We start from the raw sequence: 19,458 nt of genomic DNA on the forward strand, positions 1-19,458 counted from the left end.
CCCCTCCTTTTGTTATCAACCCAGAGTCCTCATGTTACTCTGGCCTTCTTGCTGCCACAGGGGTGTGAGGTTCTTTCAGGGTCTCATGGGCCCCTGAACACCTACACTGTTTTTTGGGATTACTTCAGTATCCTTACACAATTTTAAACAAGATTTTATTGAAATTTCATGTCTCTGTTTTACCATAAGGTTACAAATTACTTGTTGCATAAACAGTCAACAAACAAGTGCAATACATTATAGATAAGAAGACATAGAAATGTATTTTATGTGTCTTTAGGAAAAGGAATATATATTTTTAGTCCATGCAGTAGTATGGGAAGGTAAAAAAGTAAAAATTAGCAGGCAGTAAAGTGACAACACAGCATAAAGAAAACAGCTGGAAATAATAAAGAAACATCTTACATTTTGTGTAATGAAGCAAATATCAGAGCCCTAGTTCTGAGAAAAGAGACCATGTTTGGAAGTTTTCCAATGGCTTATGAACCTATTAGAAGAAGTACTGATGGGAATTAAACGTTTGCCCTAATGAATTAATCATTTTACCAGTAAAACATGTTCTCATTACAGCCAAGCAATATCAGGGAGGCCAGACTTCTGAATCAGTAATTCCCCTTTCTACACACATATCCAGGATCAGTATTTCTTGAGAAACTATTCTTTTAAAGTTGGCTTCTGTGCAACTGGATTGTTCCCCATGATTTGTAAAGAGTTTGGTAACATACAGAAGTATAATTAGAATATATTTATCAAGGAGACCATCTTATAAAAAAAATTAATGAAGCTTAATTTTGAAGCTATAAAAGAATAGGGTCCTTCCTACTTGTACACAGAGTACAGAAATGGATGGTAGGAACAGTCTCACATTCCTCTAGAAAAAAACTAATGTGCTGGTTTTTCATCCTGTTCATGCTCAGCCTTCTCTTGTTGTTAAATACTTTGTGTGTTTACAAATGCTTTCCTTAGATCAATTACAGGGCTTTTATTCTACACTAAGTCTAAACTCTGTAGATGTCTTATTAGTAAATAAAAATTGTTATCACAAAATCACCATCAACAGCAAGCATCATGGGGAAGCACTTTCCAGCAAGCACTGGGAAATGACCATGCAAAGATGTGGTGCAGCCATCTTATAATTTCATAATAAATCTCAGTATATTTGATTCCAATGGCCATTTTGAGCAGGCCTATTTTAATATATGCTCTTCTCTGCAACAGGAGCTTCTAACCCCACATACCTTGTGTATTTCAAAATGTATTCCAAAGACCAAAACAGCAGATTAATAATAAAAAAATCTCTGTCTAATCTCATTTCTATGAATCCACTGGTCATTTTAGCCAGCTAGAATAGAAATGAAATAATAAAATATGTCATTGATAAGGATAATTGTTTAAATGTCAAAAAAAGATTTCCACAGCCCTCTTACTAGCCAAAATTCCTGCTTTATCCTGACTTGTTCTAGTTCCCATCATCATGAAAATGCTGCAAGCAGTTGTCCTCAAATTATAGAAAAGTATCTACAGCGTTGCCTGCACCTGAATGTAAGAGATCCACCTCCACCCTTCAGTGATTGTCCAGTTGCCCACTGCCCTGATCAGGGATCACAAAGAGGAGTTTAGTCCTGCAGGATGAGTCTCTAAAGCTAGTTGTAGGCATGCAGTTCAAACTGGAATAGGCTTGTCACTCACCTTGTCATCTTAAAAAACTAGACAAAACCCCAAGCAAACCAAAAAAGCACTCTTCTCCATATGGCAGGGGATTGTCTTCTCTGAGTAAGCTATCCACTATTGATGGTAATTGTATGATGTAACAAGAAGCAATATTTGAAAACTACTTGGCACAGATGTCTTAATCATAATCTCTTGTTCCTGTGTGAAACTGCTGGTTCTGGACTCCAGTCTTTATTCCACAATATGGGTACCAAAACCATCCATTGAGTATTACAGAATTTATTCTTTAAATGTGAATATTTTCCATTAACAATGTTGGTCCTGGTCCAGCCAAGGTGATACAGAATTTATCACCTCAAATTCTTAACGCTTTTGCTACATCTTTTATAATTTATATGTTTTTTCAAGTATGCAGATGAATTTCTAGAAATTATGTTTAAAATTAATTATAGTCTTCCATTAACGAATCACAGAAAGATAAGTAGCTGTATTGCAGAGTATTCCAAAAATCTCTCTAGACTCCATAGATCTCATAATACAGCATTAAACATGATACAAGTGTCAGGCTGAAAGGTTGAGCCACAGAAGACAATGCAAAGGACCTGGATGGCTGAGCCTGAGGCTTTCCTAGGTCTAGGCGACAGGAATGTTTTTCTTCTTGCAGAATTTCACTTTCACCTGCATCCATTACTCCAAAAGTGTTCCGCACCTACAAAAATTCAAAATTTGTCCCTGAAAGCCAGACTGGCACAACAGCCAAAAGCTTTATGCAGCTAGCAAATTCAATGCTGTTTACCCAGCTCAAACTGTATTGCAAAACCACATCTGAATGTGAGGAAATCCATATAATTGTTCTGCTCTTTGCATTCCTAGGAAGCACTTCCCAGAATTCAGCACATTACAGGCAAGAGTCACACGTCTGGCTGCTCTTTGTCTTGGCTCTTTCCACATATGGAGCAAACAAACTCATGATCTTTCTTCCCTGAAAGGAGCTCTCAAGAGCTTCTCACTCTCAAGACAGAGCTTCAACATCTCTAATTTAGAAGGGAAAAAACATTACTAAATCCCACAGAATTGTTGGAGTGGTCAGTTTGAGCTTCTTCATAATGTCAGTCTACCACACAATGAGGTCAACATTATTGGGATATTTTGGCAGGTTAACTGGAATAGTACAAATTTCCCCCTCATTTCAGTTCATCCATCATACCCAAAAAAGAAGTGGAAGAAAGGTCACTGTGAAATATCTGTTGTCTATAAGGTTTTGTGTGTAATATCTACTTACCTATCCCTGTCAATAAAAGCAGTAGTTGGCAAGCAGTCTGGAGTTTCAGCAGAGGCATTTGTAAAAGTTACCATTGAGGGAGCCCTGCACTTATCCAGTCTCCTTCCCTCCTCTCCTCCCCCATCCTTCTGGATCAACTTCTACCCTTTATACTTAAAGCTCATTGGGATCTAGCTGTTATGTTTATGGCTTGTTAGTGACATGGCCATGGCAGAAGCCTTTTGAACAGCAGCCCAATCCCATGACAAGAATTAAATTGATTTGCAGGAGTCAACATTCCTTGCTGCCCCAGCGAACACAGCCAGACTGTGATGCTGGTACATCCGCAGCTTCTCCAAACCATGAAGTGATTCCATTTAGAAGTCACTGATGTGTGCTTATCAGATTACTGCAGAGAGAAAAACTTCCAAAGAGCTTTGTCTGCTCTCTCTTATTTTCCTTTATGCTGCTAACACTCTCTTGCCATCTTGGTTTCTTTCCCAGCGTTTGGATTCACTGAATTAGGTGCTTACATTCCCTCTCTCAGTGAGCAAAAAAAACCTTCCAAAACAAAACACATTAAATGGAGAAAAAAACAAAGAAAAAACCCACCCCAAAAATAAACAACAAAACACCAACAGTTGCTCTTTCCCTCGTGGTAAGAATCAAGATTCAGTTTGGATTTTAATCTTACATTTTCTACTTCCCTGAAGACACGGAGAAAGTTCTCCCTTAAGATTCCTTTCAGTTCAGCTTCATTCCATCCTCTTCTAAGAAGTTCCTCTATCAAAGAAGGGTATTTAGAGACATCTTCCAATCCCTCGGGAAAGCTGTTGGCAAGTCACACAAGAACATTCAACACACATCACTGGCAAATAGGAAAAAAAAGGTTTTAATTACTCTTTTGCACATATTGACTTTTGAAGTGAGCTGACTTTGGACCCAATTCTTCCTCTGAGAATTCAGCTGACAAACAGAAACAGGACTAGGACACAACAAAAGTCTTTTTCTTCACATAGGATCCAATAAGCAAACACAACTGGAATGAAGATGCACTTCTGTAGAGGCAAAATGAGAGCATAGGAGGATATAAGAACAAAAGGGGAAAAAATAACCAGAAATTCATGTTTATGGTAATCCACACTTTCCATCAGGCCCTCAGAATAAGAGGAAACAGCTGCATCACAGATGAAGTTGGGGCAATCCACTCGTGTAACTGAGAACAAAAGGAAACCTACAAACACATGATGAGCTCTGGAGTTGGAGGCAATTTTGTGAACTCTGTTGTTTACAAACTATTTACAAAAAATACCCCAATTAGAGTAATAATATTAATTTGAATTAAGCCAATTGTTTAGGCAGTGGAAAGAAACCTACTCAGAGCCCTCTACTGAAGAAAGTTCAAAAAAGCAAAACTGATCTATGTCTTGTGCTAATTCTTGTCAGAATAAAAATAATTTAGAAATAAAAAGCTGTAAAACCTGCATTAAAGAGCTGTTTTAAATTGTATTTCCATGAGACTTTGATGTTGTTTTGAGATGACCAATATTTTTGTTACTTTTCTGTTCCCTGAAGGTGTGGTGATAAGGATATCTCAAAAAATCTGTGACAGTACTAGAAGAAAATTCATGATAAAATATGTCCTTTTGTTGCAAACTGTGTTTTTATTTTGAACATAACCCTTTCAGAGCTATGATATCATGGGAGCTGACAAAACGGGTTTATGTTTGTACTCAGAGATGGGGGCCTGACTCTGACTTTCATTCCCAAGCAGGCCTGACCCAGGAGAAGAAAAAAGAAAAAGGAGATCACAATTTAACGGAAAGATAAAAAGAGAAAAAAACAAAAATATTAAGGCTTCAGCAGCAAATGCCACCCAATCTGTATTTGTTTCCTGTGCTGTAACTGCAGTAGTCCAGAGTGAGGAAAGATTTTCTTGTAGGCTGCTCACCAGGCTCTGCTTGCCTCAAACACTTCCCAGAAGCAGGAGTGGCTTCACAGCACCCAAACTCTTTGGGCTTCCCCCAAGGTTAGTGGAGGAAAGAGTTTTGCAGCACCTCTCTAGACTGAACCATTTACCACATAAAGGTTGAGGCAGCTTTTCTGTCATTCCTCAGTGGCTTTTGGAGAAAAACAATCTCTATCACTGGTTTTGCATGCACAAACCACCACCTAGAACACATGGCCTCAGGCTCCATCTCTACATTTGCAGCACTGCTTCATGCAGCTCTAAAAAGGAATTATTGTGCCTCTCTCGTAAAACTTGGGTTAGTGCTCATTACAAGCTAATCTGCTACCAGTTTTTTAATCTGCTTTCTTTTTTTCTCTTAAATGAACCAAACCTACATAATTTAAGGAGCAGATGTCAATGTCTGTACAACTTTACTCACTGTTCCACTCCATCATAGTCAGCACCAATTCCTATCGATTCTGAGCCTGCGATTTCCTTTATATGGTCAAAATGATCTGAAAGAAAATATCAAGGAAACAACATCTAAGCACCTAGCAAAGACAGAAATGTTACAGTTCACACATATTGGCACTGGGTAACAGCTCTCCTAATCATGGGTTCTTGATCAAATCCTTTTTTAAAAAGACACCCCATCAGGCAGCAACCTTCCAAATAACAGCTACACTGATGAAATGCAAATGAGGAAAGAGACATGATCATCACAGTGCATTCATTCCTAACAAGCAGCCCAATTATACCAATAGAATTTTCACTATCCATTACACACCCATGTTTCCCACTCCTAATTACATAGGCTTAAGGTGTTCTCCAGAAAGTAACAACTACTTTGGGATTAATGGTTGTTGGCTCTGTTTGTGAGCATTGTGTCCTCCAGCTACAGACACATCTTGTACCTCTTGTTATTGTTTAATGACTGTTAGCTCAGAAAGTACCTAGAGCTGGGCTAAGTGAGGATGGCATAAACAAGCAGTGTAATTTACACAGCCTTGGAAATGATGCATGCCCTAGGACATTCACAGAATTTATACAAATTTGTAGGACCCACAAAAACTACAGTTTATAAACATCAAACCTGCAAGGGTAGAAATATTAACAACTTTTCTGCCACAGGCCAGTACATCTGCATTGAAAGCCACCATGATAATTCCTTTGTTCTTTTTCTGAAAGATATGAAGAGACAGGTGATGAGTGAACACTCGTGCCCTGCAAACATCTTATGGAGAATCTTCTATGCCCATTCACCAGTGAGAGCAGCAACACTGAGTCAAAGTTCAGATGGCAACACAAGGCTTTGCCCCCCTGTCCTTTCCCCTGGGTCCATTTTACTTTCATGTAGGCTGAATCAGCAGAAGTGCAGTGACTACATCAAACAAACTCAACCAGAATTTCAAAGTATTTGCAAACACTTCATTTTTGTAGTCAAAGGCTAAACACAACCCAAAGAAAATGCCTCAGAAGCAATTGTAAGCTGCTGCTCAAGGATCTGCTCCTAAATCAAATTAGAGGATGAGGAGGTGAAAAGTAAACATCATGATTTGAATGCACGTTTGCTGCAGCCCATGCAAACATTGCCATTAAAACAAAAAACAAAACCCCCAAGAAGTAAAACCAACAAATTCCTTCCTCCAAAAACAAACCCAAGAATCATATCACTCACCAGTTGCTGGAGGATATCATCGGGAACATTTCTTGAGTGATTACAAACAGAAAATGCTGCAGAATGGCTGAAAATGACTGGGGCTTTTGAGATGTTGAGTGCAGCTTTTACAGTGGAGTATGAGGTGTGAGATAAATCTATCAGCATACCCAGGCGATTCATCTCCTTTATCACTTCCTAAAACAGATGTACAGACAGCAGTGTCAGTATGAAGTTTCCTGAAAGGAAGCTGTTTGGCTGGTATATAGAAACAGATAGATTAATTCTGCAGCTGCCAGCTAGTCATAAACATGCTGTGCCTGTATTGGTTGCTATGTTCCTATTAATTTATTAGTGATTTACTCACTCAAAATTAGCCAGCATGCTCAAAACTTAGAAAACTTAGTCAATCTAAAGTAAGTCATTGGAAGTGTTATTCACATCTTTCTGCTTGAACATATGAATACGTACATCTAGTCTGCATTTAAACAATTGTAATTAAATTTAACACTTCTTTTACCCTAAGAAACATCGTAGGGAATTCGGTTTGACTAAATCCTGGTTACCTCCTATCAAGAACCTGCAGTAATTAATTTTTAATGTCAATTTGCTTTTGAAAAGATAAGGCCAGAAGTTGTTAGTTGCAAGACAGATTGCCCAGATTAGCATTTGAAAGAGATCCTTACTTGGCCAAATGCAGTCAGACCAATAACACTAGGATAAAAGTTGTGTATTCCTTTAGATGATGATTCAGACCTTAAAAAGGGGAGTGAGGGAGAAGAAACATCTGATTATTCTGGAGAATACAGTATCAGCAGCTGAAAACTCTTGCACTACACACAAGAAAAAGTACTACAATGTCACACAGCCAAAAGTGGGCACAATGAGGGACGTCATAGGAATCTTGTTCAGGCAGTGCTTTTTATGTTCATAACTGCTTTCAGGTTCACTAATGTTGATTTTTGTGAAGGAATTTAAGACAATCAGATTGTCAAGTGTCCAAATTATGATCATAACAAGCACTACATAGTGGATGTAGTCTCCGACCATATACATAATACATAATAATAGAAAATTATTAATCCCCAAAACCTATCACCTTGACTTGGTTCAAAGTCTTTCACAGGGTAAGTTTGTGTCTGAATCCATACTCCTCCCATCATGCAGCTGCCACTCCTTTGCATTAGACAGCCACACAAAAACATGCACAATAGTTACCAAGGGGTGTTGCAGGTGTGTGTTAGAGTCATGTAACGAACACCCAAGTCATAGTACATCCTCAGTGTTGCCAGGCTGCTGTCAATGGAGTGGCCACCTTCTATTCCAATCAAACATGCAATCCCTCTACTGTCAGAGATACCTGGAAAACACAAAGGGAGGTACTTCCTAAGTAATTCCATGACAGATAAGAAGCCAGCAGTACCAAGCAGCAATTGTCTGTGCAAATTGCAAGCAATAATAAAGACATTTTCATAGAATTGGAGCTTACAGAGTACATGTTTATATGGCAAATTTTCTCATGACTGTAGTGGACCAGGGCTGTGCACAGTCAGGGCTGTGGTTCAGAGGAAATGTTGAAGTTACTCTTTAAAGCAGGACAACTTGTCTGCTTGCATCTCTCTGTTCACACCTCCTGCAATCACATTTTAAAAAATTCCTTTACAAGACGGAGCATCACCTTGGGAAGTCACCACAAGTTCCAGCTCCTCATAGCTGTTGCACATCCTCTTGACAACATCGATTTGCTCCAAGGTCAGGCGCACAGCATCCTTGTTCTGAGCGCTGCAAAGAACATACACTGACCAAAACTGAAAGAGACATTGACAAGTGAACCAGATAACTTTTGCTCTGACTTGGAAACTTCTGTTTGCTCATAGTTCAGGAGCACAGACCAAAGTAACTTGCTGTAGTTTACAAGGGAGTTGCCACTACAGCTTTTTCCCCAAATAAAGGGTTAGGATGCAAGGCAAAAGCACCCACTCCAGACAAAAAAACACCCACTCCATACTAAGGCCTCCTGCTACACTCAGCTACTCCACAGTACATGCAGGGAAGCAAGTATAAGCTAGTTTCCTTTAATTTATATATCACAAAACAAAGGCTGCTGTTTTGACTAAGACTACCTGAATTATAAAACCCAAACTTTTGAGACACAACCATCATGAAAGAATGTCTGTGGCTTTTCAGTTCTATTATTTTTTTCTTTTTCAACATAAAGAACCAAAATCAGGCCTAGGAAGGAAGCAAATGTAGAAATATATTCTATTCTATATATTCTGGTGAGCCCCACCACCACAGCACTACATACCTGAGCTCCCACATAACCAGCCTGAAGTTTTGCAAGGTTTGTGTGGGTCTTGTTGAGTTCTCTTAAGTTGACTCCACTGATTTTATTTTGGTAAAGTATTCTCAGCTGCAGTACAAAGTCATTGTGGCTAGAATGGAAAACAAACCAAGGTTTGTGATAGAAATAAGTTGTTCCCTTTCTAACCCCAGTGTAATTTCTTCCACTGTTTGGAGTCCCTTAGGCCATTAATTGCCAAGAGTCCTTCCAGCAATGGATGTCTAAAAGTCTCTCTTCTTTTCTGCCTTTTCTGCCTCTCCCCCATCCCACCAGTGAGCAGATAGGGGGTGTACAATAAGTCAAGAGTGGACACAGCTGAGACAGTTGACCCCAGCTGGTCAAAGAACATTCCAGACCATATGCTCAGCATATAACATTTGGGAGAAGAAGGAAGGCAGGGACATTCAGAATACTGATGTTTATATTTCTAAGAAAATGTTATGTGTGATGGAGCCCTTCTTCCTGGTCATGGCTGAATGCCTTAGTCATGGGAAGTAGTAAATTAATTCCTTGTCTTGCTTTCTTTGTGCATAGCTTTTGCTCTCCCTATTAAGCTGTCTGTGTCTCAACTCATGAGTTTTCTCACTTTTCTGATCCTCTCCCTCATCCCACCAGAGGGACAAGTGAGCAAGGGCTGTGTGGGGCTCAGTTGCCAGCTGGGGTTAAACTGTGACACCTGGCCAGAAAATCAAAATGGTGTTTAGGGTAACACAGTCCTACATTAAGGACCCTCTGAACCAAAATTCCTTCCCAATGTATCACTGCAATGGTAGCTCAGTGTTGTGTGCTCTAACAGCCCATGTCTCTGCTAATCTGACACTTCAGCATTTCCTCCTCACTTGTCAGACTCTCAAAGAGGATTTAGTTGGACATATTTCATATACCCATCTATCAAACGTGCATCTTGCATCAGCTCAAGAGCTCTTTCTCTCATTGACTTCTCACAGCTGAATGGCACAATATCAGAAAAGAACATCAGCAGCCACAATAACTTTGCCACATTTCTCTTCTTTTCCATTTTCCAGTGGAAAAAGTGCTAGAGCACAGGGATACCACAGTTGTTCACTGATGACAATGAAACAGCAAATTTTCCAGTCTGCAGAGACTGTAGGCTTAACAGTGCAGGCAGAGCTGAATGCCTCTCCTTCTGATAAGGCTGCTGTGAATTCTGGAGGAGGAAAGAAAAAAACAAAGAAATCACAGTAAACAGAAGGAAAAGTAGCATTGGAAACTCTGAAACTGCTGCATTCTCCCAAAGATTTTAGGGTCTCTGGCTATCTGTGCTCTTGCACATATGACCTCTCCTTAAACTCTGCTGCTGCCACCAGCTCAGTACTGAAGGGAACCAACTGCTCAGTCAGAGCAGGCTGAGCCTGCTACACCCTGGATACACAGCTCCCAAAAGCAGCTTCCAAAACAGCAGAAGAAGATAAGGTTTTTTTCATTATGTTAACTTGCTTGTTCTCTTTCTCTGGGAAATGTCACACTGAAATGAGCACTGAAACCGTTTTCTGAGAAAGTTGAGAAGTGAACTTAAAACACAGAGAACATCAGATGGGATGAAAGGAACAATGACTGCTAGAAACAAAACCATCCTCAAAATCCTTCATCTGATAGCAGTAGAGTCTTAGAAGTTTTTCTTTCATAAATATGCATCAGAAATATACATGCATTGTGAGACCCAAAAACTTCAGTGGCACAGCACTTCTACAAAGCCATAAAGTTTAGAGAGCAATCAGAAGTTGTTTCTTTTCTGCTTTGTGGCAACCATAGAGATTTCCCTCAAATGTCAAAGCACAAATACAGACTTACCCTTTTACCACAAAAGCAGACTTTGTTACCACAAGGAGAAAAGTCTTTGTATCTCTAATCTAGAAAATGGTAAATTTGCTTGTGACAGCTCAGCATGTGAAATGTTAAAAATACAAGGTCAAAAAACTGCCCAAGCAGAAGAATTCTGACAAGTTAGTACCACAAAGGCAAATTAGTTTCTGTAGGCATGTTTTGGTTGCAAATTCCTCAAGCCAAAACACAGGACAGATTTGCAGCCTGAATCTCTAGAGCTCTGCCAGACCCTGACAAAAGGACTCTAAAGGAAAAACCAAGATTTTATAGCTTATTATCTGCTCTGGCCTCATATACATATTGAAGTTCATATAACATGTCAGTTCAAACTGCTTAATGAAAATGTAGCAAACCTTCTTCACACAATAAAACTGTTCTGAGGCTATAAAAAATGATACACATTTTGGTCCAAATATTTACAATTTTTTCCATGAATTCAACAGCAATTTTCAGGAAGATTTTTCAGCAGGAACTAAGTGTTTTTCCAGTGGTTTGACGGCTAAAATAAATTATTTTCATCTCTACATTACCAAATCCCCTCTCTGTGTATGTGTACAAAAATGCAGTTCTTTGTAGCTACAAGAATTTTCTATTGATTTGCTATATCAAATTATCATCTCAGTTTCATGCAAAATATTCTTTATACTCTGACAGTAAGACTCGTTTGCCTTTGAAACTGCTTAGGTATAAATAAAGACTCATAATTAAATCATCATTCAGAGATCAGTACTTGAAAACTGAAGGAGTTTTGCAAGCACTACACAAAATTAGGAACATGGTATATTAGCATCCCTTTTAAACAACATTTGAAATACAAAACCCACAGAGCATTTTCCCATGCTGACTGAGCAGAGCTAAGAAGTGGAAGCTGAAATAAGATTTACAGCTTTTCTTTTGTTTATCTAGAGGCTCCTTGGAGCAGTTACCTTCTTCAGATAATACAGCCGAGTCGAAATCCACATTCCACTGTGCTGGATCCAGCAGCTAAAGCTTGGCACTGGGCCTGCCTGGCATCACAGCAGCAACCAAGAAACCTCCTGTGCTCCTTTAACTCATGTCACAGGCTGCACACACAGCAGGCATTTGGAAATTGCCACTTTCTGAGCTGCAAGGTCTGTGCATGAGCTTTTAGCTCAGCTACACCCACGGGGGAGCCCCACAAGGCTTCTGCTGTGCCTTGTTAAAAACCCAGCATTTCCTCCCTCTCGTGGCAGCCTGGCTGTGCAGTCCACAGTGCCTCTGTTCACTAGCAGATGATGTGTTAAAATCACTGTTTGTATGGTTCACAAATTGGTGCCTCTCACCACTGAATAATTTAGGTTGGAAGGGGTTTTTGGTGGGATGCCATCTAGTCCAACCACCTGGGCCCAGGTAAGGGAACTCCAAAGTTAGATCAGGTTGCTCAGGACCTCACTCAGTGGAAGATTTGATCTCTTCTATGAAAAAGAACATACAACCTTTCCAGGCCCCTGTTCCAGTGCTTGCTTATTCACATTGACCATACCTCAGCCAATACCTACTTCATGTTACTATACCTGCTGTACTTTATTCAGGACTTACAGTGCCACTGTATTATATTTACAAAGGTCAAAATAGTCACAAGGTACATGTGACATTTACAAAAATAATTATGAACCTACTGTGACTTTTCAGTCTCTGAACCTACTGTGACTTTTCACTCCCTTTCAAACATGAAAATTTGGAAACAAGGAAATATGTGCAAAACCATGATGCTAGAGTTTCACAAGAAGTGGTTTGCTTATCATAATTTTTATTTCACTTCATTTTTTTTACTGGAAACCAAAAGGGCATCATGCTTTTGTTTAGGATTCCATTGCAGAGAAATGACCAAGTCTCATGATCCAATCTCCCACAGACCTGTTGTGCAAGTTGTGTCTTAAGTGAACACACATTTGTCATCAATCCTCTAGTTCCCACTAACTGGAAAAATTAAACAGGACCCCCCACATCCCTGGGAATTCTGCTGCACATTGCTAATTTGGTGAACTTCACTTATAAACATTTACTACCCACTTCTCTGGACTAGAGGATCCTAAACAATACAAACAAAGTAACAAGAGAAAAGACAAATATTTTCTCATTGTTATCTGAAGTTTGATCCAGACCAGATCCATTATTATGCCTATGATTAGAAACTATCTTTCATAATGAATTTAAAGCAGCAATTATCAAGTTCAGAATCCTTTTCCAATTATGATCTAGTTCTAACCCATATTTCATTGTTAATTTAAAATTTTTCAGGTTCTCATCTCTATCTTCCATAGTAATTAAATATCACATACCTTGCAATTTACTTTTCCCATTTTCTGAATCTTCTCTCCTTGCAAAGTCAAGTTAGATCTCTGATCTAATTTCTACCTAAAACTCTTTTTCAATGTTTGCAGAAAAGCTAAGCTCACCAACTCCTTGTTCAACAACAGTTTTTGCTCCTCCACTAAGCACCTTCTTGAGCTTTTAACAGCTCACTTCTTTGCAGATTCAGAACATAACTGATTTTTAAACCTGCTAAATGCCGAATGCTTGCTTTGTCTCATCATGAGGTTTCTTCTATAATTTTATTCCAATAGCCCTGGATTAGTGTTAGCAGCTGTTTGTGTATTATAATTATTGCAATGTGGCATTTGTGATCTTCATCCTTCCTGCAGAGTTCATCTGGCAGGACTGGTCTCTTGATCAGTATCCCAGGAGCTATCTTTATTGTCCAGAATGCTGTTTCACAGCTGTCTCTCCCTGATAATAGCTATCCCTATGTTTATTGCATGTTATATTCACCTCACACATATTTTGGAGCAGGCTGAGAAGCTGTAAAATGACTGCAGCACTCACACTCAAATCAGCTGCTGTCAGGAGGCAGAGGGATAACATTATGTGTTGGAAGTACTTTTCCCACTAGGAAGGCTTGTTCCAGCCCAGAGCCTCTTCATTAATTTCAGCACTTACACATCCAAACCACTGAGAGTTTTTACTGCCAGCACAGATTTAACTGTAGATGACTACAGCTGGGAAAGTGGGGCTTTGGACATGCAGATGCCTATTGCAGCAGTCATTTGTAACTGCAATTTCGTTTTCTACCAAATTTTTCTCTTCTACCAGCTCCTGGCATCAACTACACTACAAACAGCACTTCAGCACTAGGGATGGATATGCTTTTGTGTGTCAATCAGCTTCAAAACCCCACTGCAATTGCTTAGGGACAGGCCACATTAACATTGTATTGTAAGTCCTGCTTATCAAGTATTCAAACTTGCTGTCCTCCTTCTGTGTGAAGATTGCAATCTCCAGGGCAGTCAGTTTGGCATTTCTTGAGGACAAGTATCAGTGGTTTTAATTAGAAACTGTTACAACATGTTAGGAAGAGAAAATCCTTTGCATCAGGATTTCAGTTTGCATAAAAGTAGCAATTCAGGCAAAATTCACTATTACAAATTGAGTTCCATCTGTTTCTTCTATTCATCTCAGCCTTAATTTCAGGTCTTTAAATGAAGTGAGTTCACAGTCAGAGGGGGTGGTGATGGGAAGTCCTTTGGTAATTTTAATCTCTTTAAATCAGCATGATTGCAACACATTTCTTAGATGAGACCTTATGAGAAATATTCATCTTGGGAGGTCAAAGAGGTTAAAAACCAAGTCAGCAAAATCTTCTTTTTGCTCTGCTTTGGGGATCCCCAAAGCTGCCCCAGTTTCATGAATAATTTGACCAATATCATGAAGGCAGTTCAGAGGGTGCCATACCCTCCCAGGACATGAACATACAGAACCTCATCAACTGGCACCAGTTACCAAACACAAAAGAAACAGGAAGTACCAAGACAAGCTGTTCTCTTCACAGAGGATTTCATGAAGCACACAAAGATATCACCAAAGCTCCTTAGGAGGAATCTAGAGCTGAACATTGCCCATAGCTGAAAGCAAATAGTCCAAAATGAAAGCAGATACCTTTCAGGATGAACACAGATTAGTGCTATTCTGACACCCATCGATGTGTCTTGTCAACAAGCTTTTGTAAAAATACCAAAGTTGCTGTGGATTCTCCTGGCTCAATACTCTGACAGAATTAATTTCTATACTTTCTTGGAAAGAAAGTTGGTGAAAGCAGCAGTGGGAAAAAAATAGCTGCAAGAGCTTATCTAGTAATTTATATTATGTTTATTTTTAAAATAGCATTAATATTTACAATTGATAATGCCCAAATGGCAAAGCAAACCAAACAAGGCTTCTGTTTGTTTAGCTATACACTTGTTCTACAAAGGTATCAGGTATCCACTTTAACTCTTTTGATTCAAGCAAGGTGAAAGTTCTTGCCACGAGGTGGCAGGAGCTTCCCCATTAAAATAATGCCTAGTCTCTGATCTGGTGACAGATTGCTACTGGCAGCACTGGAGATCTGCAAACCAGCTTGCTTCAGACAGGTGGGCTCTTTTATTTGGAGGTTGTTTCCCCACCCAAGGAAATAAAAAGAAAAATCTTTTTTGAAAGGCAGTTGAAGAGGTCATGAAAGCCTCAAGGACAACAAAAGTTGTTGCCTGCTCAGCTTGAGAATTTTATCTGGAAAGGCTTCCAGAAACACTTAAAAAAGTAAAGGACAAAAAAAAATCCTGTTTAAAAGCAGAACACTCATATCTCTATTTCTGCCACTTCCCACTCCAATTTTTCAGGGAGAGCAAAGCCATTCATATCTATTCAAAGCAGCTGCTGCTGTCCTTGTGGCATTAGGCACCCACAGCCAGGCAGGGCTCCACTGAATGCCATGTTTCCTGTTTAGCACAGGTTTCTGAGAAGAGCCAATCATTTTGGTATCAATGAGAAAATCCAATTTAGAGCAAGTCTACCTAGCTTCATTTTTGCCACCTAATAATGGGGCTATTTTTTTCCTTTGTGTTTCAAGGACTTTGTTTTGAGTTTTGGAGGGATGCCTAAAAATTGTCATCCTTGCCTGATGTGCAGATGGTATCCAGGTTATCCTTGAGCAAGGCCTGATTTCTTATTCACTCCTATGCTTATGAGTAGAAGATCTCAAACACCTTTAACTGCAAATTTGTCAGCACATGCAAGGATATTAGAAGAGTGTAGGTTCTTATACCAGCTTTCCAAATAATCAGTTCTGTGCCAGTCTCTTCCTTAGCAATTCTGAAAGGCTTAAGCAATGACTTCACCTTGCTGTGTATCTGCAAACACCTGTGCTGGGCACACATACAGGTGCTGTTTATTTTCCTACCTCAGAAGCATTATGAGCTAAATGGAGCATGGAAATAAATTGGCTGGTTCTGTCTCTTGCTCAGACCACATTGAACAAACTGGAGACTAAGTAAAGTTGGCCATTCAGTCTGTCAGAGACTTTCAGAAAAGTCTAGAATTTGCTGTTTTAAGTTAGTTGCCTCAGAATCCAACAGGAAGCACAATCAGTTCCTCTTGAACATTCAGAGCTGTGTGGAAATAAGAGATCCTAAGTAATTATATTTTTTTAACATAAGTGTTAAGAAACTTTCAAGTGCTTTTGTCTTGGGATGTTTTTGTTAGACCAGAAAATTTATCAGCCTAGGATCCATTATTTCTGAGGTGCTTTTCACAATATATTGTGATGCTTAAGAAGAGGTTTCTTTAATTGAGGAATTTAGCAGTAATTTCAATGAGGCAGTAGATAGAAATTTGCCATGGTTCTATTGGAAAGAGAGCTCCCTTGCAGCAATGAGAGCAAATCACCATGGAAACTTTTTGCTAAGATGGTATTAAAGCACAGCATGTACACTTACATCTCTCCTTTTGTAATAGACAGCATTTTGTGCTACAGTCTGGAGTGGCTGAGTAAAAGGGTTATTTGCACATGAGACACCAGAACTTTCCCACAGTTTGGTAAAGTCAAGCTGATACACACAGAGGGAAAACAGATTTGTGAACAGCCCTTAAATCAGTTTTTCACCATGAGAAGCTAACTAAATGTTCTCATAGAATGATCTGGTTTTCAGATCAGGATGGACCAAGCTCACACACTCCATTGAAGCTGTGGTATCTCCTTACCTTCCCTCTCATTAACACCAGGTGTGGCACTGAGAGGGGAGCAGCTCCTCTCTAGGGGGACATGGTGCTCCTGGCTTCCACAGCACAGGTGTGTCTCAGACTCTGCACTGGGGTCTGACTGTCCCTTGCACAGAGGCACAGATGTATTCACAAATATATCACGTCAGGACCCAGATAAAGACATCTTGTTCTCCTGTGTTAAGGCCAAACTGTGAGAGATCACTCGCATGACTTTGTCTCCTCTGACCTCACAGTAGAGCTGGGCACAAACCACAGGAGCACCCAGGAAGAGATACATTGTCTTGAATTTGTTGACATAAGCCAGAACACGTTCCTTATTCCCTACAGAGAACTAAACAAGTACCTACAAGCATCCTGTTTTGAGGTTCATTATGGTTTTGACATATTCCTGTCCTAGGTTTATATGTGTCTGCCAACACTGTATGCCAAACAGACTTCTCTTTTTGTAACTTTTTTTCCAACATAATTTTGGTTAGAACCAAAATAATTATTTTTTACTCTGTTGGTTGGTCGGTCATAAATGAATAACAAACTTTCTTAAACTATTTTACCTGCATTATCAAAAATTATAGTGCAGAAGAAAGTTTGGAAACGTGCTTTTGGCTGTTTAAACAAAGTTGTTCTATTTTTATTATCAATTCTAGGTTAAGGCAAAAGGAATTTGTAGGGTATTTGTAACCAGCTATCTGTCTAGTAAGGACAACACAGAAAAGTCATGTGAGGACTTAATAGCCAGAGTGAGGTACATAAATGCAATTTTGATCCTTCACTGAAGAGACTCAAAGGTTACAGCTCACAAAAGGTAAAGGATTTACTTATTTTAAAATACGCAGAGCAGTCAACAGCACCTCCTGCCTCTCTTGGGCTCTTACTCCAAGAGGAATGGCCACTGCACCTTCTCTTTCCACTCAGGATCATAACTGGAAAGGGTTGGTGTGAGCCAAGTGCAAAGATTTCTGACTTATCACTGCTGTTTGCCAGTTGCACCCAGGTAGCTCATTAGTCAGCCTAAAGGGCTTTTCAGCCTGATCAGTCTTTCAAAAAACACCAAGAGCTGCTGAACCTAAAGCCACAAATAGGCTTTTGATCTGGATGTTTGTTTTTCTTTAAATGGATCTGAATCTGAGATGTAACCCACATTCTCCAGAGAGAGAGAAAAGTGTGACAGTAAGGTTCTTGCTTGCTGTTATGATTCAGTGCCCTGCTTCCATTCCAGAGTCAAGAGGCTTAGAGAGCTAATGCACAAGTATCAAAAAGCTGAACCATGACTATCAAAACAGTAGGAGTGGTTTACAACATACCTGATATTCAGTGCAATTAGGAGCTGAAGCACCCATTAGCAATCTGAAAATGGACAAATTAGTTTGTACCTAGACAAGCTAAAAATGTTACCATTTAAATACTACTATTTCATCTTTTGGGGTTTTTTTCCCCCACGTTTATTCTTAGGGTTGACATTCTCCCACTCTTCTCCTTACTCTGGGATTGCAAATTTGTTCATAGATGTCCAGTACTATCCTCTCTCAAAAAGACACACCTAATGCCTGTTTAGGCATTTGACAGGGATGAAAATCCAATGCTTTTAGCCCAAATCAACTCAGACAAAAGCAACAGCATCTGGCTTCCAGTTCATTCTTGATCTTGATCATCAGGGGTGGCTGTCAAACTTCTACCTTTTTTTCACTCTCATAGAGATTATTCAGTGTCCTTTTGCTACGTCCTCCCACTCATGTTTAAAGATTTGTTGTCTTCTTCTAAGAAGCAACAGAGTTTCTAAAGAACAGCAGAATTTTTACAGCTGAGATATTTCATGCAGCTCAATCTACAGGGCATTAATTGTTTCTGACTTCCAGATGAAGCACTCTGAATTTTTAACTACCACCCATAACGTGAGTGTTCCCAGCAAATCAGACACTGCAGGTCCACCTGCTATTTATGCTCCTGTACTTATTCAAGACCTGACCTACTGCTAGTTGGACTAATGAACAGGTCTTATGGCAAGTTCTCTGTCTTGGCATGGTCCAATTCTCTTCTGAGTGTGTTTGGATTGGGAATTCTCAGGGACAGGAGATTTCTCACTGTCAAAACACCATGATTTAAAGCAGTGGAGAAATGGCACAATGGAAGAAACAGAAGAAGGAATCTTTTCCTTTGTGAAACTTTTGACTGCCATGGTAAACATATGTTCAGGATAAGTTTTCAGCAAAGCATGTAAATTAACACTGGAGATTGCTTCCTTGTGAGTAAGGCCAGCCAGGAATACTTCCACACCACCCAAGCTCCATTTGAAATCAGATTTGCAGTATCTCAGTTCCCTATGAAAACAAGCTGAGTTCCTGCACATAGTAGAGTTTTCTGGATGTCTAATTCAGCAGGTGACTGCCACTTTCTATCCAGAATATTCACCTTTCTTCCCCCTGCCCCAATTATAACACTTTCACAGAACTGGAATGTTCCTTCTGTAAGAATTTAGGTAATTGTTGAATTTTATTTTTTACAAATCTAAATAATTCTATGAACTGTCCCTTCTCATTACCAAAACTGTGCTATTCTCTCCCCATATTCTGCTTAGCATGCCATGAGACCTTTCAGATCTGCAAAGCTGTGTTTGTTCTGCAGGTGACACATACAAGTAATTCTTAAATTCCTGCATGCATTGTCTCAAATCCCCT

General features: G+C 39.5%; 1 protein-coding gene across 4 annotated transcripts; it reads right to left on the minus strand.

Moving 5' to 3' along the window:
- Positions 1-138: 138 nt before the first annotated feature.
- Positions 139-11,892, minus strand: LOC103816635 (dipeptidase 2-like). Of its 4 annotated transcripts, none has more exons than XM_009090634.4 (11): positions 11,656-11,889; positions 9,769-10,052; positions 8,849-8,975; positions 8,219-8,348; positions 7,759-7,900; positions 7,227-7,296; positions 6,562-6,738; positions 5,977-6,064; positions 5,323-5,398; positions 3,627-3,762; positions 139-2,380 (listed from the first exon to the last, which is right to left on the minus strand). In XM_009090634.4, the coding sequence occupies exons 2-11, from the start codon at positions 9,900-9,902 to the stop codon at positions 2,186-2,188; spliced, it is 1,275 nt and encodes a 424-aa protein (XP_009088882.4). In that variant the 5' UTR covers positions 9,903-10,052; positions 11,656-11,889; the 3' UTR covers positions 139-2,185. The 4 variants fall into 4 exon arrangements, with proteins under 4 accessions (XP_009088882.4, XP_030083622.2, XP_050834877.1 ...); XM_050978920.1 differs by lacking the exon at positions 139-2,380 and adding an exon at positions 2,388-2,705 and having other exon boundaries at positions 11,656-11,891; XM_030227762.2 differs by lacking the exon at positions 11,656-11,889 and having other exon boundaries at positions 8,219-8,322; positions 9,769-9,911.
- Positions 11,893-19,458: the final 7,566 nt, after the last annotated feature.

Source organism: Serinus canaria, chromosome 11 (assembly GCF_022539315.1).
Source record: "Serinus canaria isolate serCan28SL12 chromosome 11, serCan2020, whole genome shotgun sequence".
Classification (NCBI taxonomy): Eukaryota; Metazoa; Chordata; class Aves; order Passeriformes; family Fringillidae; genus Serinus; species Serinus canaria.